This window comes from Gracilinanus agilis, chromosome 4, assembly GCF_016433145.1.
Source record: "Gracilinanus agilis isolate LMUSP501 chromosome 4, AgileGrace, whole genome shotgun sequence".
In the NCBI taxonomy this organism is placed as follows: Eukaryota; Metazoa; Chordata; class Mammalia; order Didelphimorphia; family Didelphidae; genus Gracilinanus; species Gracilinanus agilis.
In genome coordinates this window covers 250375266-250391721 of record NC_058133.1, presented here as the reverse complement: position 1 = coordinate 250391721, position 16456 = coordinate 250375266, and the positions used below count along the sequence as shown (strand labels likewise).

At 44.4% G+C, this 16456-nt stretch overlaps 2 protein-coding genes across 8 annotated transcripts; both read left to right on the top strand.

Moving 5' to 3' along the window:
- Window positions 1–357: 357 nt before the first annotated feature.
- Window positions 358–4618, top strand: TNFSF13 (TNF superfamily member 13). Of its 6 annotated transcripts, none has more exons than XM_044673234.1 (7): window positions 358–1316; window positions 1680–1822; window positions 1941–1951; window positions 2122–2240; window positions 2692–2827; window positions 3376–3456; window positions 4463–4618. In XM_044673234.1, exons 1-7 carry the CDS (start codon window positions 1071–1073, stop codon window positions 4471–4473), a joined length of 747 nt encoding a protein of 248 aa, XP_044529169.1. In that variant the 5' UTR covers window positions 358–1070; the 3' UTR covers window positions 4474–4618. The 6 variants fall into 6 exon arrangements, with proteins under 6 accessions (XP_044529169.1, XP_044529170.1, XP_044529173.1 ...); XM_044673239.1 differs by lacking the exon at window positions 358–1316 and adding an exon at window positions 1521–1595 and having other exon boundaries at window positions 1680–1767; window positions 1904–1951; window positions 2100–2240; XM_044673235.1 differs by lacking the exon at window positions 4463–4618 and having other exon boundaries at window positions 1683–1767; window positions 1904–1951; window positions 3376–4257.
- Window positions 4619–5589: 971 nt separating this feature from the next.
- Window positions 5590–15682, top strand: SENP3 (SUMO specific peptidase 3). 2 transcript variants are annotated; one of them, XM_044671605.1, is made up of 11 exons: window positions 5590–5867; window positions 7483–8205; window positions 9102–9341; window positions 9479–9590; window positions 9972–10119; window positions 10420–10467; window positions 13655–13732; window positions 14100–14237; window positions 14586–14669; window positions 14774–14824; window positions 15143–15682. In XM_044671605.1, the coding sequence occupies exons 2-11, from the start codon at window positions 7494–7496 to the stop codon at window positions 15251–15253; spliced, it is 1722 nt and encodes a 573-aa protein (XP_044527540.1). In that variant the 5' UTR covers window positions 5590–5867; window positions 7483–7493; the 3' UTR covers window positions 15254–15682. The 2 variants fall into 2 exon arrangements, with proteins under 2 accessions (XP_044527540.1, XP_044527538.1); XM_044671603.1 differs by lacking the exon at window positions 5590–5867 and adding an exon at window positions 5902–5953.
- Window positions 15683–16456: the final 774 nt, after the last annotated feature.

Sequence of the window (16456 nt, the reverse complement as noted above, 5' to 3'; positions counted from 1 at the left end):
GTGACTTTCTAGAATCACCCAGGAAGCAAAAGGCAGAGAAAAAGATTTGAACTCAGGTCTTGTGACTTTAAATCCAGAGTACTTTCCATTACACTAAACCCAAACTACGAGAGAGAATTAGTCCTCTGACCATAGTACAACAAAACTTTGCTTTATTTAAGCCTCAGCTTCCTTCTGAAGGGGGAATCCCTTGGGTAGGTGGGGCTGGGGCCCTTTCCTCCTGGCAGCTTCCAGTACATGCAACAGGTGTGGGCACCAAGAGAAGAGGAAGAAATGACTGAGTTTTCGGGGGACAGAACAGAGATAGGAGAGAGTGGGTGGGGTTGGGGGGACTCAGACCAGTAAACAAGATTCTCTAAGAGGGCCCTCAGGAACACTGATCACCTTGGTCCACGGAGGGAAGAATTTGGCCGTGCTATTTCAGTGTCGTTTCTCTCTGGTGACTTCATGTAAGAACTTTTCTCTGGAAACAGGAAGTCAATTGCCTGCCAAGTTCAGCACTGGGAGTAACAGACCATGTTCCAACAAACCCCAGTCCTAGCTATAACCCCAGAGCTTAGGCCAATTTATTGCTTCCAAGTCCTGACCTCCCTCCCCCTTCATCCATGTGGCAAATTTATCCCCACCTAATCTCTTCCCCTGACCCATAAAAGCTGTTTTTCCATTGCTCAAACAAGGGATTCCATCCATCCACAAAACTCTCTAAGTCTCCCTCCCCCAACTCTGGGACTGCCCCCACCTTCTCCGTTCAGTTCTCCCTGGGTATTGCTGTTAGCTGTGAAGTGTCAGCAGCCATGCTTTCTTTGCCTGGGAGACTGGAACACATTCTTTCTCCTCTTGGGCTTGTGAAGGGGGTGGAGGGTAGATCTTAAGATTAGGAGAAGGTCCAACTTTGGGGGCACCTGAGAAATAGGACAATATCTCCTTTCCTCCTCCCTCTTTTTTTCAAGTTCCCTTTTACTTTTCCTTTACGTAACTTTCTTCCTCCTTTCTCTCTCTCCTCCCAACCCCCTTCACTCAGTCACTCTTGGTTGTGATACACAGCTGCTGGAAGGGTCCTCAGGCTAGTCATGTCTCCTTTGCTATCTCCCAGGTCCCTCCCTGGGCAAATAGGGGGTCCAAGGCAGGACCCAGCACTTTCGTTTTCTCTTTGGTTGAGTTGGGGGACAGCCCTAGGGGTGGCAGCTTGTGTGGTGGCACTTCTAACTCAGCAAGCAGAGCTCCAGGCCCTGAGGGGAGAGGTGGCCCAGCTGAAAGGGAATGGAGGGTCTCACCAGAAGGGACATAGGCAACCCTTGCTGATCCCCCAGAAACAGGTGAGTGAGGGAAAAATGAACATTGGGAAAATGGGACTGGGGTGAATTGAATGAATTCCTGTGTATTTGGCAGTTGGTTAATCTCTGCCTTTTCATGGCCCATTACACCCTGAACTCCTAGCCCTAAAGTGGGGCATTGGGGAAGCACTCTGGTTTGGTAGCCAGGGGGAAAGTCCAGGTTTTCGGTAAATGCTTATCAACTCTAGCAAATACTGGAATGCAGTCATCAAGCTGAAGACTTGGGGCTAGAAAAGGAGTGTAGGAGATACGGTTCAAAGGGTAGGTTACTTTGGGGTGAGGAAGTAAAAATTGATGGAATAGGACTCATAGAACTCAGTTTAAAATGAATTATTTTTATATAAGCAGGACACTGATGAACTGGAAGCTTTGAAGCATGAGGAAATATCTCGAAGGAAAAGAGCAGTTATCATCCAAGAACATCGGCACAAGAGTGAGACCTCATGGGGAAGAAACAAAGACCATGGGGACTGGCCCCCCATTTTAAGGTTGAGGAGGAGTGGGGCTCTAGAGTTCAGGGCAAAGAGGAATAGGGGAAAGAGCTGAAAGCACCCCATTTTCTCTCTTAGGGAAACGTTCAGTTCTGCACCTTATTCCCATTAACAGTACCTCCAGAGGTGAGTGTCATTCTGGATGATGGCTTGAAGAAGCAGGGAAAACTGGGGTCTAGGGGATGGATCCATGGATCCACAAGGGGAGTTGGAAACTATGGGATGGGCCTTAGAATTAAATCTCAGGGTACTGAGTGAGGAGTCCTTCTGATAGCCACACCACCCCTTACCTCCAGAGGATTCTGATGTGACAGAGATAATGTGGGAGCCCGCACTGAGGCATGGTGGAGGTCTGGAACCACAAGGACATGTTGTTGGAGTCCGGGAGACTGGAATGTATCTCCTGTACAGCCAGGTAGACTCTGAGATACTCTGATCCCATAGCAGGGGTTCTTAACCTTTTTTTGGGTCATGTACCTCTTTGACAGTTTTGTGAAGCCCCCAGAACCCTTTCTCAGAATGGTTTCAATACATAGGATTACAAAAGAAACCAATTATGTTGAAATAAAGATGTAATTTTTTTCTCATCTAAATTCACTAATCCACTCCCTTAAATGTATCAGTTTAATCTCTGCCCTAAAGGAATAAATGCCAAGGCCTTATAAAGTCACATATTCTGCATCATATTCCTGAGAGTTCTTTGTTTCCTTGGGATTAGACTATATATATATATGGCTTTTCTTTTCTACCTCCTTATCACAGTAACAGATATAGCTCTTTTCCTTCTTGGGTGACTGAAACTACAAAGTATTACTTACTCTCTTTAATGACCCTTTTGGTCTCCCTACTATTCCCTTATCTGCTAGGTGCTGTTTCATGATGTAACTTTCACCATGGGTCAGGTGGTTTATCGAGAGGGCCAAGGAAGGGAGATCCTATCCCGCTGTGTCTGTAGCATGCCCTCTGAACTCCACCAGGCCTATAACAGCTGCTATACTGCAGGTGAGGAGGCAAGATGAAAGTGTAGAAGGGTGAGCTAGGGCAAAACTTATGGATCTTAGATGGGGTTTGGGGAGGAGGGAAGTCTACTGTCAATAGAAAAATGGGATATCTGGGGTGTGTGAAGGAAAAGTAAGGAATTGGGGTGATTATAATAAAGTTGCTACAAACATAGGGAAAAAAGGGGCAAGACAACTAGGTCGTGAGAGATGACTTAAAAAGGCATGTAGAGGGGGCAGCTGGGTAGCTCAGTGGATTGAGAGCCAGGCCTAGAGATGGGAGGTCCTAGGTTCAAATCTGACCTCAGATACTTCCCAGCTGTGTGACCTTGGGCAAGTCACTTGACCCCCATTGCCTACCCTTACCACTCTTCCACCAAGGAACTAATACACAGAAGTTAAGGGTTTAAAAATAAAAAAAATAAATAAAAAAAAAAGGCATGTAGAGAGCCAAGGACTAAGGAAGAGGGATGTGATAACAGGTTAACTGGGCGCTTGAAAGGGATATGTGATTCTCTGAAATATTGTCTCTTCTGCTTTCTCCCATCTCAGGTGTATTCCAGCTATACCAAGGGGACATTTTGAATCTCATAGTTCCTCGGGCAGGAGCCAAACTTGATCTTACTCCCCATGGTACTTTCTTGGGTTTGGTGAAACTTTGAGCATAGAGAAAAGGGGTGGACATATACATGCTAGAGACAGCCAAAGGGTAGACTGGGCAGAAGCTGGTACTTTAGAACACAGACTATTTCCTGGTTTTGACATAATTCTCTTTTCCCTTTTCCTTCTATTCTTCATTCTTTTCTCCCCACTCCAACAGACAAACTTAGGGTTGAAGGATAAAAGACCTGATTTTTCTCCTTATCACCATCTGAACCCCAATTCTTTAGGGCAACTTACTTTCCAACCTATCATATACTACTGGAATTCTTCCATAATAGCAGTACCATCTAGTGGCAAGTTAGAGACATTGCTTCTCAGCTCATTTTAACTCCACAATGCTAAAATATTAAATATATTCCCAGTATCCCATATTTCAAAATTCCTTACTTCAGTCTATTTTTATACATTCTATAATGCCTCATTTTTCTACTCCATATTTCATCATCTTTATTGTAAATGCATTTATTAAGCAGTCACACCCTTTGTATATGTTTTTTCAGTTGTAAAATGAAAGAACTGAATCAGATGTCTAAATCCTAAGACCTATTTGCATAATACACTTGGATAATGTCAGAGAATTATAGATTTTAAAGCTGTAAAATTTTACAAATGAAGAAACTTAAATCCAAACACAAGGTAACCCACTCAAGGTTACACAGAACTAAGTAGTATTCCCCTTTTATCTTTCAATATTGCAATCCTAGCTTTAGGTAATTTTTACTTTTTTTTTAACCCTTACCTTCCATCTTAGAATCAATACTGTGTATTGGTGCCAAGGCAGAAGAGTGGTAAGGGCTAGGCAATGAGGGTTAAGTGACTTGCACAGGGTCATACAGTTAGGAAGTGTCTGAGGCTAGATTTGAACCTAGGACTTCTGGTATCTATACCTGGCTCTCAATTCACTGAGCAATCCAATTGCCCCCTACTGTCTCTCTTGTTCTTCTGGCATGATGTACCATCCATATTCTTAAACCAGGTTTTGCCTGACACCTGAAGACCACTGAGTGGACCTCACACCATAGTCTTAAGACTTGTCTGGGTTCCAGAGCTCTTCCCTGAAAAACTCTTTTTTTCTGTTTATCTATAATTCAGCCTGAATATATGTATCAAATAAAAGTATCATTTCTCCCAGTGCACCATGTGCTTCCTAACTCAATTCCTCAACCTTCTTCAACCCAACTATCTCCCTTGTTCTTACCTACTAAACCCAACTATTTTATTTATCCCTGAATCTTATTAACTTCAGTTCTCTGCCCAAACACAATGTTCTATTCATTATGCCTCATTGTGCACTGCAGCCTGCAAAGTGCTTTACATACAATTTGATCCCATAGATGGATTCTCATCCCTACAACCCTTTCTAGGCATACTTCTTAAAATCACTGGATGTCAAAACTGGAAAAAGATTGTAGAGATGGATAATCCCATAGTCGACCCCTTCGTTTTCCAGAAGAGCCGGCTTGCCTTGTTTTTATGAAGGACCTCTTCCAGTTATATTCATTCACTCATTCAATAAATAAAACATTGCTGTCCTTTGCTGGTGGGCACAATGCCACGTGTCATGCCCAGTAAAGGGAGCGCATAGGGTTCTCTTTACACCTTCCCCCATTTTCATCCTCTTCCATCTTCCCTACGTGGGATGCCAGACACACTCCCATTAACCATCTGACCCAACCTGACCCCAGGGCCAGCCCTGCAGCTGCTGCCTGGGCAGCTCCTTCCCACACCCAATCAGAGAGGGATTCCAGGCTCGAGTCTGGGGGCGTCCTCGCTCCATCAGCGCCTCATCTCTCCTAGGGATCGGCGGTTGAGACAGGGATGGGGGAGGGGAGGGGAGGGTTAGGGAGGTGGGCGGGGCCCATCTGGCGCATGCGCAGTCGGGTGGTGGCGTGGGAGTGGACCGCTGCTGGTCTGGGGGAGCTGATGGGGAAGGAGGCGGGACGGGGCCTCAGGACCAGCGGGGTATCTTTTGAGAAGTGAAGGACTTTTGCGCTTGCGCGCCGGCGAGTGGTGACGTACTAATCCAGCGCCGCTTTAATCCCGGTGGCCCTGGGGCTCGCGGGAGGGGAGGGGAGAGAAGAGGAGGTAAGGGGAGGAGAGGAGAGGAGAGAAGAGGAGGGTGGGAGGAGGAGGAGGAGGAAAAAAAAAGGGAAAAGAAGGAAAGGGGAAAGGTAGCGGTAGTAGGAGCGAAGGAGGCGTTGACCGTTGCAAAGCCAGAGGAACGTGAGCCCGAGCAGAGGAGGCGAAGCGCTAAGTCCCGTAGGCGACGGGAGGAAGAAGAAGGAGCTGCCGCCGGGATGAGACGGGGAGCCTGAGACGCCTGGGCCCACCTCCCCTCTCCCTCCCAGTTACTCTTCCAGCTCCCCTTCCTGCTCCCCTCGGTGAGGACCCAGCCGCGAGACCCTTTCCCTCAGAATGCTCAGCTCTAACCACACCCGTGCTGGAGGGGCTTCTGCCTCTTTCCGGGGTGAGATGTAAGATCGAGGTGGAGCGCGAGCCTCCCCCCAATTGAGGACAAGGTCCCTTCCTCTCCTTTCCCAGCCCCCACGGCCTGAATGACTCCCCCTCCCCTTCCACTCCCCTTTCCCTTAGTCCACTGGTAGGGCCCTCAAACCTCTCCCCTCAGGTAGAGCTCAACAAGCTTAACCTCTTTCCCTCGCCCTTCCCCCTCCCCTTTCTTCTGGTCCCCCACCCAAGGCAGTGAGCGGACTTTTAGGGACTCCCGGCGACCAGAGAATGAAGCATTTTTAGGCTTCAGTTCTTTCCTCCTTTTTTTAGGAGCTGGGGGAGGGGGATGGTGATGGCGGCTAGAAAACCTTGGAAGGGTATGGAGTTTGAAGATGCAACACTGGAGGTTTAGAGAGGATGATAAAAAGAGTGAGGAAGGGAAAGGGTGGATGCAGAAACTGGGGAGGCTTCAGGCTGTTATTTCAATCTCAATTTGTATTTTATCTGCTCAATTAGATATCCCCCCCCCCCATTCTAATTATTTTCTGCTTTAGGGCCTGATTTCCTTTTTCCAAATCATTCAAAATTCCCCTCTCACTAAAAAAAATCTTAGTATTTTATCTTGGCTCCAACTCTCCTTTCCTCAGGGAGAAGTAATTTTATCTCTTCAAAAGAGTTTCACTTTGTACCCTTGCTTCTTCATTTAGCAGACTTAATTTAGTAGTCACCTGTTATTTGTTCATCTTTTTAAGGACTTTGATCCCCTCCTTATAAGTCTCAGAGATAGAATTTTTCAGCTTGGTCATTCTCTCAGAATTCTAGTCCTACCTATGAATGATTCTCCCAGCATACTTTAGAGAATATTCCTTATTGCTATAACAACCAGAGAAACTTGTTTTAAGAGTCCCAAGATCTAACACCCCATATCTGAGTGACCTGAGCTACTTGTTTAAAAGGATAGATTTGAGGGGTAGAAAAGATGGAGAAGTGGAAATAAAAGTTGAAGTAAAAAGGCTTTTGTGATGGAGTGCTTTGAACGTGGGAGCTTTCTTGAGGAAAAATTAATTGGAATTTGGTCTTTGTTCCAGAGGGGGACAAACCCCTGTTGAAGGGAGAAAACCTTGGATAGAAGGGAAAGCTATTTCAGTAGAGTAGTGGTGGCCTTCACTTTTTTTGGAACAATATTTTTCCTATTTGCAATTAGCCTAGATAAAAAAACCATGATTAATTTTGATGTTGATTAGAAATCTGACAATTAGGTAGACAGAATACCTATCTTGGAGACAGGAGAGACAGAATAATCTAGGGCTCTTGTCTACTTTGTTATATTTGGAGTTTTCCCTATCATATGTCTTGCTCTTGATTTTCCTCAGCTTCCTATCTCATAGGATTATGAGGAAGGTATTTTATTATAAATTTTAAAACACTACTCAAATATAAGTTGTTATTATATAGGACCAGATATTTTTGTCTTTGAAGGAAACATTAAGTCAGATAATGTATAGGAGGATGCCTGGATAATGACTTCTTCTCTTTATCTTCCTAAAGGTTACTTGAAGATGAAAGAGAACTTCCAAGGGAATCGGCCCTGGAGGCCAACTCCCCCTGGAACATCCCCAGTCTTTCCATCTCCCCGACGAGAACGCCTCCGTTGGCCTCCTCCTCCCAAACCTCTGTTAAAGTCAGGTGGGGGGTTTGGGCCAGACACAGGGACCGGGACCACAGTTCCTGCCAATCGACTCCCTACCCCTCGGCCCTCCTTTGATGCTTCAGCCAGTGAAGATGATGATGAGGAAGAAGAAGAAGAGGATGATGAGGAGGAGGTGGTGGCCTGGGGACTTCCCCCAAGCTGGGGCCAGCTAGGAACCCCTCAGCATCCCCGGCCTTCCCGTCCTCCACCCCGTCGAGCTTGTTCTCAGCAGAGGCGCCGCCGTGCTATGAGAGCCTTTCGAATGCTGCTGTACTCTAAGAGCTCCTCCTTGACATTCCACTGGAAGCTGTGGGGTCGACTAAGGGGCCGTCGGCGAGGCCCTCCACACCCTAAGAACCTCCTCCCTCCTCGGGAAGGGGGAGCAGCTCCTCCTGCCACATCCCCCAGCTGCAGGCTTGACTCACCAAGGGGACCTCCCCAAGCTGGGCTGGGGCTTTTAGGGGCACTGATGGCTGAAGAAGGGGTTAGGGCATCTCCTACATTGCCCAGTGGGTCATCTCAGGAGGAAGATGGACATGAGTGGGTCCAGAGGTCCCCCCAGCCTCTTGAAGCTGATGCAGGTAGGTAGAACAGAAGAGGATTAAATGGAGCAAGATGTAATGGACTTTGAGGGCTGGGGAACCAGAATGCCTAGGATGACCATTCAGCAGTGGTGATCCTCAGGGAGAGGATGTTTGAATGAAAGAAAAAGTATTTACTAAGCACTTGAGTCTTGGATGAGTGGTAAGACAGGATGGAGCCTAGAGAATAGGAAAACTGGATGCCAGCATAGGAGTCAAGAAATATTAGGGAATGCAGTAATACCTCATGTTTTGTTTGGGTCACACTTGGGAGCCCAAGACTGGGGAAAAGTCAGAACTGGGTCCATGGGTGGTTAAATTGAGGTTATTGAACAAGTTTCCTAAGAAGGAAATGAATTCTTGAATGGAAAGGACACCTTTTTTTTTTTTTTTTTTTTTTTTTTTTTTTTTTTTTTTTTTTTTTTTAACCCTTACGTTTCGCCTTAGAATCAATATTATGTATTGGTTCCAAGGCAGAAGCGCAGTAAAGGCTAGGCAATGGGAGTTAAATAACTTGCCCAGGGTCATACAGCTAGGAAGTGTCTGAGGCCAAATTTGAACCTCTAGCCCTGGCTCTCAATCCACTGAGCCACCCAGCTGCCCCCAAGAACACCTTTTTTTGAGGAGAGCAACCGGTTTTGTATACCCCTTCACCTAACAGGAGAGATTTACTCGGCATACTTTTCCATCCTTGGACTTCCCTGCACCTTTCCCCAAATTCTTTTTATTGCCTTTTCCTCATTCTTTATCATTGGCTGTGTATCTTTGCTGTCAATTTCTTTTGTTCTGCCATTCTGTAACTTGTTGGTTTTTCTCAATTAATCCATCTGCTTTCCCTATTGCTGTTTAGCCCAACTTCTATCTCTCTTCCCCACATTTTCTCCTTTACCATGCAGGTCTCCTTCAATGTTCTCTGCCTAATGGCTTTGGGGGAACATCTGGAGTGGATGGGGAGCTGAGCCTGGCACCTCCTGATGCTAGCATCCTCATCAGTAATGTATGTAGCATTGGAGACCGAACTGCCCAGGAGTTGTTCCAAGGATCTGAAGTAGGAGCTGCTGAGGAGCAGGAGCGTCCAGGAGAGAAGGCAGGGCAGCATAGCCCCCTTCGAGAAGAACATGTCACCTGTGTGCAGAGTAAGGATATGCCCTGGTACCCTTGAATTTAGACCAAGAGGTCCCTTTTCTTCCAAGTTCCAGTGTTTTCCGTATTCCTTTCAGATTGGAGCCCAGAAGCCCAATCTGTTTAGTTTTTTCTCCCCTTTCCTTCCCAGGCATCCTTGATGAATTTCTTCAGACATATGGCAGCCTCATTCCTCTTAGCACAGATGAAGTAGTAGAGAAACTGGAAGATATTTTCCAGCAAGAGTTCTCCACACCTTCTAGGTGAGTCTCAGAATAAGGGGGAAGAAGGAGGGGAAAGGCCAGGGGGAGAGGGGAACAGGACACATACATACCCTATGCAATATCACTAACTAGAATTTTAATGCTTCCAGATTAATTAGCGTGTTTCTAGGCAGGGACTGGAAGAGGGGAAAGGTATTTTTTGCCCATGGGGAGGGAACCAAAGGCCGGGGAATGTGATGCTTAGTTCTTAGGACTGGACTGGAGATGGGTTGCTTGGGCCCCTCCAAAGGGAATAGAACCTGTAATGTTGAAAGGGAGATATGGTGGGGAGGGAAGAGATGATGCTTTAGCAGGATTCTTGTGTTGCCTGGCTCTGCCTGTCTCATTCTTCTTGTGTCAACAATTCCCAAATCTTACCAGAAAAGGGTTAGTTCAGCAGCTGATCCAGTCATACCAACGTATGCCAGGCAATGCTATGGTGAGAGGCTTTCGTGTGGCCTATAAGCGGCACGTGCTGACCATGGATGACCTGGGGACCTTGTACGGGCAGAACTGGCTTAATGACCAGGTGAGGGATAGAGTTGGGTGAGGACCTGGGGCAGAAGACCAGGATCTTGTTTAGGTACAAGTTGGTCAGATGATCTCTAAGATCTAGTCCAACCTTGAGATTCTGTGATCTTTGAGGGGGGAGTAAAGTCAAGGAATAGTCAATAGGATACTTCAGTCCCTTCTATAGAATCTTCTGTAGAACAATGGGAGGGGCTAGATTGAGCTTTCTTCTGTCTGTAGAAGGGGAGGGAGTTCAGTGTTTCTTGGACAGTTTTACTTCTTCTAAAGTCATTTTCCCCCTTAATCTTTTTTCCCAAAGGTGATGAATATGTATGGAGATCTAGTAATGGACACTGTTCCAGAGAAGGTAGGATGGACCAAATACCTTAGGCTCTAAGTAAGATGAGCCTGGAATTTGAATGGACAGGCATTGAAAAGGGGATCATAGGACTTGAAAATAGTGGGAAAAGAGCATCTCAGTTGGGATTGATAGGTCTAGAGGATTTCTTTCCACTTTTTAGCAGGCAGGAACACTTCTGGAAGTCCTTCCTTACTATTTCTGTCAAAGAACTACATTTAAGATGGGATGAGACCTTAAAAAATGAGCTAGGTGATGAAATGGATGAAGTGCCAGGTCTAAAGTCAGGGAAGTCCTGAGTTCAAATATGGCCTCAGACAGCTCTTTGACCATGGGCATATCACTTAACCCTGTTGAACTCAGTTTCTTCATCTATAAAATAAGCTGGAGAAGGAAATGACCCAGCACTCCAGTATCTTTGCTAGGATAATCCCAAATTGATTACAAAGAATCAGACATGATTGAAACTACAGAACAACAACAAGGAATCTTTTTTTTTTTTTTTGAACCCTAAACTTCTGTGTATTGGCTCCTAGGCAGAAGAGTGGTAACGGTAGGCAATGGGGGTCAAGTGATTTGTCCAGGGTCACACAGCTGGGAAGTGTCTGAGGCCAGATTTCAACCTAGGACCTCCCATCTCTAAGCCTGACTCTCAATCCACTGAGCCACCCAGCTGCCCCCAACAAGGAATCTTAAAAGAAGGTCATCTTGTCCCCTACCTCATTTCGCAGGTGAGGAATCTGGGGTCTAGAGCAATGAAATGACTTGTCCAAAGTCACAAAAGTAGAATAAGTGGCAGAGTTTGGGATGAATGACTCCAAAGTTATCCCTCTGCCCATTGTACTGTGCTGCCTCCCTGGGACTAGTCCTTTTTCTATATGTCTAATAGAGGGGGTAAGTACTTAACATTTTCACATATTTGGGCTATTCCTTTTTTCTATACAGCTCTGGGAATAAGTTATTTTCAAAATTACTGATCCAGAGGCAAGAAGTCTGGTCTATGACTGAAGCTGGGACAATTAGATTCCTTCATCTGGAGGGAAAGACAGGCACTGGGAGAGAACTGATTGATGAAATCTATGCTTTTCAAGGCCTAATTAGGGAATGACTATAACATCTCCCTGCCAGTGTACCTCTCATTTAAATCTTACCTATTATCCTTAACCAATTATAGCATTTTAAGAATTTCTTAAGTTGAAAGTTGAGCTCTTACCAAAAGCTACTTAGAAAGGGAAGGGGCCTGGGGAAAAAAAATGTAGCTCCAGGAATTGTGGAGAAAGATGTCCTTTTGGGGAAGTTACTGAGCTTTTGGGAAAACGGGGATCTAATGTGGATTTTTAGGTTTGGATTAAGGAATTGAGAAGGTGAAAACTAGATGATAAGAGCAATTCTTCCTTTCAAACTCCTTTCCCCAAAAGATTACTCCTGTACCCCCTTCCCCAGTCACAGGTTATCCCTCATTCTCTGGGACTGGTTCCTCCAAGAGGGCTTCCATTGGTTCTCCTGCTGCTCCTTTAGGTACTTCCACACCTAACAGGGAGAATAATAGCTTCAAGCACATTAATAGACTGTGTTTACATAGCACTTTAAGGTTTGCAAATTGCTTTACATATGGTCATCTCAGTCCACATCAACTTTAGATTTGTGCTGTTATTTGACATATTTTGCAGAAGAGGAAACAGGATGAGTTTAAATGGTTTACCTAGGGTCACAACAGCTAGTAAAGAATCTGAGGTAGGATTCAATTTGGAATTGGAAGCCCTGTTTCAGCATATTTTTAAGCTCCAATAATTACCTTCCCTACATGAAGTTTACCTTCTAATTCAAGAATGACAAAAAAGTGTTCCTTTTCCATTGTTTAGGAGCAGTTAGAGGTATGTGAGACTCAAAGCCAGACTGAGATAGCTTCAGGGAATGAAAATAGTAGCACACCAGCTAACACCTTGGTCCTGTTTGGCTGTAACAGGTGCCCTGATTGTAAGAAGGTTCCCTTCAAAGAGACTGGGAGGTGGGGGAATGGGAAAGGAAGGAGATATGCTTTAACCTAGAAAACCTCTTGCCCTGTTTCGTGGACGGAACAGGAAGAGATGCACTGCCAGCAAAAGACTCTCTTGTCCTCTGTTAAGGAGCCAGTAGCCAGGAGGCTGTATAAGAGGCCAACCATTTGTCCTTCCCTTCCAGGGATCTTATAGGCTCTAGAATGTGTGCTATGGAAAGAGGAGGAAACTGGCACGGGCAAGGGATTAGAGTTAAACTTTTCCACAAGTCTGGGGGAATGGGAAGCCTCCAGATATTTGGCCTGAAAACTTCCTAAATCTTCCATTTTGAGGGAAGAAAGCATAGGATAGTGGAAAAAGAGAACTATTGGAATTGAGGCATGAACAACTAGGATTTGGATTTAAATCCCATCTCTTATACTTCCTAGTTGTGTGAATGTAGATGTCATTTAACTTCCCTGAAACTCAGCTTTTTCATCTTTAAAATGGGGATAATACCTGGATTTAGCTCACTGTTATAAGGTTTTATAAGGGTTATAAGGATCAAAAGAGATAATATATGTAAAAGACCTTTTTATTCTACCCAAAGTGCTATTTTATATATATATATATATATGCCAGTTATTCAGGGCTACAAAGGGCAAGCGGTTCTTATGTTTTTTCAAAGAACATCAACTGTCAATCACAGAGATCTCATTTTAATTTAGGGAAAATGCTTATGGTAGACATTAGCCTCTTTTAATCCTTTTGTACCTTGGTCTCTGAAACAATTGAGGATGCTCCCATACTCCCTACTTCCCCTCACTTCTTTTGATTTTCCTTCAGTTCTTTGCAGCCTTCCCCCACCTCTTCCTTAAAAGAACTAGAGAATATAAGGAGTAATAGAGTAATAGAACAAAGGGGGGGGGGTGGAGAATAATTCCATTTCTTTTCCTCCTCTACTTCAAGTGTGGGGTAAGGATGAGATTAGGAATCCTTCCAGTTCCCAAAAGATATAGGGATTAAAGAGTGGTGAATAGTAGTGGAAAGATGTTAGGGAAATAGGATGCTGGAGAAGGAGGCAAGAACATTTAGCACTAAGGGACCAATTGCTTAGATCTCTGAGAGAAGTAAAGATTATCTAATGAATCAATTGTTAGGGGCCTAAGCTGGTGTATTTGGTACTTCAGGTAACTGTGACTCTTGTGTCATTGCAATAGGTTCATTTCTTCAACAGTTTCTTCTATGATAAACTCCGTACCAAGGGTTATGATGGAGTGAAAAGGTGGACCAAAAATGTGAGTTTAGAAGTCTTTTCTCTATCTACCAACAATATTCATCTTTTTAGGAGTAATTATGTTTTTCATCATCCTTTTCTCCCATTCTTCCCCAAAGATTCCCTATCAAAGACCAAATATATTCTAGGGTTGGCAGATTGGAACATTGGTCCCAGCATCTCTTGTGTTAGTTTATCACAACAAAGTAATCCCCTGCTCTTATGGGGAGGAGGTGCAGCTTGGGGGGGGGCGGGGATAGGGGGGAAGCTCATATTCCTTTCTCTATCCCAAATGTCTAGGTTCTCAAACCCTTCACCATCAAATAATGGAGTTAGGCATCCCTAAATCCTTATTTCACATTCCATTATTTCACATTGCCTTTTCCTAGGTGGATATCTTCAATAAGGAACTCCTGTTGATCCCTATCCACCTGGAAGTACACTGGTCACTCATTTCTGTGGATGTGAGACAGCGGACCATCACTTATTTTGACTCACAGCGTACCCTCAACCGCAGATGTCCCAAGGTGAGGAGTTGAAGTGGTAAGGTAAGGGAAATATGACATAACTTTAATTTTTGGCAAAAACTAGGAAAAGAGACTTCAGGGGATAAAGTCTAAAGTCTCTGGCTTCTGATAGTGAGAGATTCGAAGATATGGTTATGGTTAGTGGACAGGAAAATTTAGAGTATTCTCTTTTTTAAAGCTTTCTTTGTAACTGTACTGTATTACATATCTTATAACCTCTCAGCTTCCATTTCCTCATCTTTAAAATCAAGATAAAAATACCCATGGCACTTAGGTCATAGGGTTGTTATAGTAAGTTGTAGAACATTAAAACATATAACTGTTGCTAATATTCTTCCACCAATCCAGCATATTGCTAAGTACCTACAGGCTGAGGCAGTGAAGAAGGATCGGCTAGATTTCCACCAGGGTTGGAAGGGTTACTTCAAGATGGTAAGTAACCAGTATGGTACTTTTAGTGCATGGGAAGGGAAAAACTCAGATATTCAAAAGCTTCCAGACAAGATTCATGAACATGTTCTTTTTCTCCCTACCAGAATGTAGCCAGACAAAATAATGACAGTGACTGTGGTGCCTTTGTATTGCAGGTGAGTCAGTAGGGATACCAGACCATATTATTGTCCTCTGCTCTTGATTTTGTCATTTCAAATTCTGGGGGTGACACCAGACCTTCTCTGAGTACTTCTACCACCCTATAAAGCTCAGAAGGGCTCTGTTCCATTCAGCCTTTTCCTTGTGGCCTTCTAGTTTACCTTAATATTTAGAATATTGTTAAATCTGGTCCCCATGTTCTTGGGCTCAGAAGTAATCTCTAATTGACCCCAACCCACAATTATTTCCTGTTACCCTTTTTCTTTGTATTTCCCTCTCTTGCCCTTACTGTCCCTTTTTTACTTCATACCCAGTATTGCAAGTACCTGGCCCTGTCTCAGCCCTTCAGCTTCACACAGCAGGACATGCCCAAACTTCGTCGGCAGATCTACAAAGAGCTGTGTCACTGCAAACTCACTGTGTGAGCCTTGGACCCCAAGCCCCCAATCTATGTGAAGGCTGGAGAACATCTTTCCCCTTTCTGACCTACAAAAACCTATTCCTTTTTTTCCCTGGACCCCATGACTCCCCCATATACATGTTTGTTTTTCATATTTAAATGTTTCCCTTGGTTTCTGTTTTTTTTTTTGTTTGTTTGTTTTTTAAGAATCCCTGTTTGATTTATGGGGGTAGGATTGGCACTGGGAACCCCTTTTCCTTCCTCTGTCCTGAAGAAAGTGTGGAGGGAGTGAGGAGCCCTTCCCCTTCCATATTCATGGAACTTTGTGGGGTTTTTTTGTTTTGTTTTTGCCAGGGAGGGTGGGGTGGTGGGGTGGTGGGTTAAGGGATTCCTGAATGCCATACCATCAAACTTTGCTTGTTTGTTTATATACATATATATGTGTGTGTGTGTATATATATATATGTATGTATGTATATAAACAGTGATCCTGCTCTGGTCAATAAAGGATCCTTTGGAGATTGTGTGTGGTGGTTGTCTTGCTAGAAGCAGGTTGAATGATCAAATGATCATTCTGTCCTACCTTCCTAGAGTAGGGTGCAAAGAGATATTGTCAGACTGTCCAGGATTATAAGCGTTCCCTTGCCCTTGATGTTTCTTTTCCAGGCAGTATTGGCTTGACTTCTTCCTTTTGCCCAATTCATTAAGGGGAGCTGAAAGGAAACCAGAGGTCTAGTTTATGTAACACCTTCCTGATATACACTTCTCATTTAAGGCTTAGGAGAAAGATGGCAACTTCAAAGGGATTTTGAGAATTAAATAAGGTGGGGGTTGCCCGAAGGCCTAAGTTGAAGATAGAAAAGGAGACACAACTTTGGGATCAAGATGGTCTACAGCCTCTTCTAGTTTAACAGAAGGATAGAGCCATTGATTATCCTTTGGCAGCTGTTGGGATACTTTTTTACCATCATCAGTTACAAATACTTTCAACTCCTCTAAAGTGAATGTGTGTGTTTGGGGAAGGAATAGAATGGTGCAAGTTTAAGGGAATGTGACCGCGTTAATTCCTTCCTGGGGAAAGTTTTAAGAGCTGGGCAACAGATTCTGGGGCCAGTGCATTGGAACCCTGATGAAGTCAGGGGTCTCTACTGAGGCATTGTAGTTATCCTGAAGGCCGGAAGTCTTGGGAACCGGAGAGTCAACTTCTTCTCACGTGATAGTGGACGTG

Coding starts and splice junctions, on each gene's coding strand:
- TNFSF13 (XM_044673234.1), top strand. CDS start 1,071: ATGTCTCCTTTGCTATCTCCCAGGTCCCTCCCTGGGCAAATAGGGGGT. Junction 1,317..1,679: donor TGCTGATCCCCCAGAAACAG/GTGAGTGAGGGA, acceptor TTTTTATATAAG/CAGGACACTGATGAACTGGA. Junction 2,241..2,691: donor TGTATCTCCTGTACAGCCAG/GTAGACTCTGAG, acceptor CTTATCTGCTAG/GTGCTGTTTCATGATGTAAC.
- SENP3 (XM_044671603.1), top strand. CDS start 5,902: ATGCTCAGCTCTAACCACACCCGTGCTGGAGGGGCTTCTGCCTCTTTC. Junction 10,120..10,419: donor AGAACTGGCTTAATGACCAG/GTGAGGGATAGA, acceptor TTTTTCCCAAAG/GTGATGAATATGTATGGAGA. Junction 14,238..14,585: donor TCAACCGCAGATGTCCCAAG/GTGAGGAGTTGA, acceptor CCACCAATCCAG/CATATTGCTAAGTACCTACA.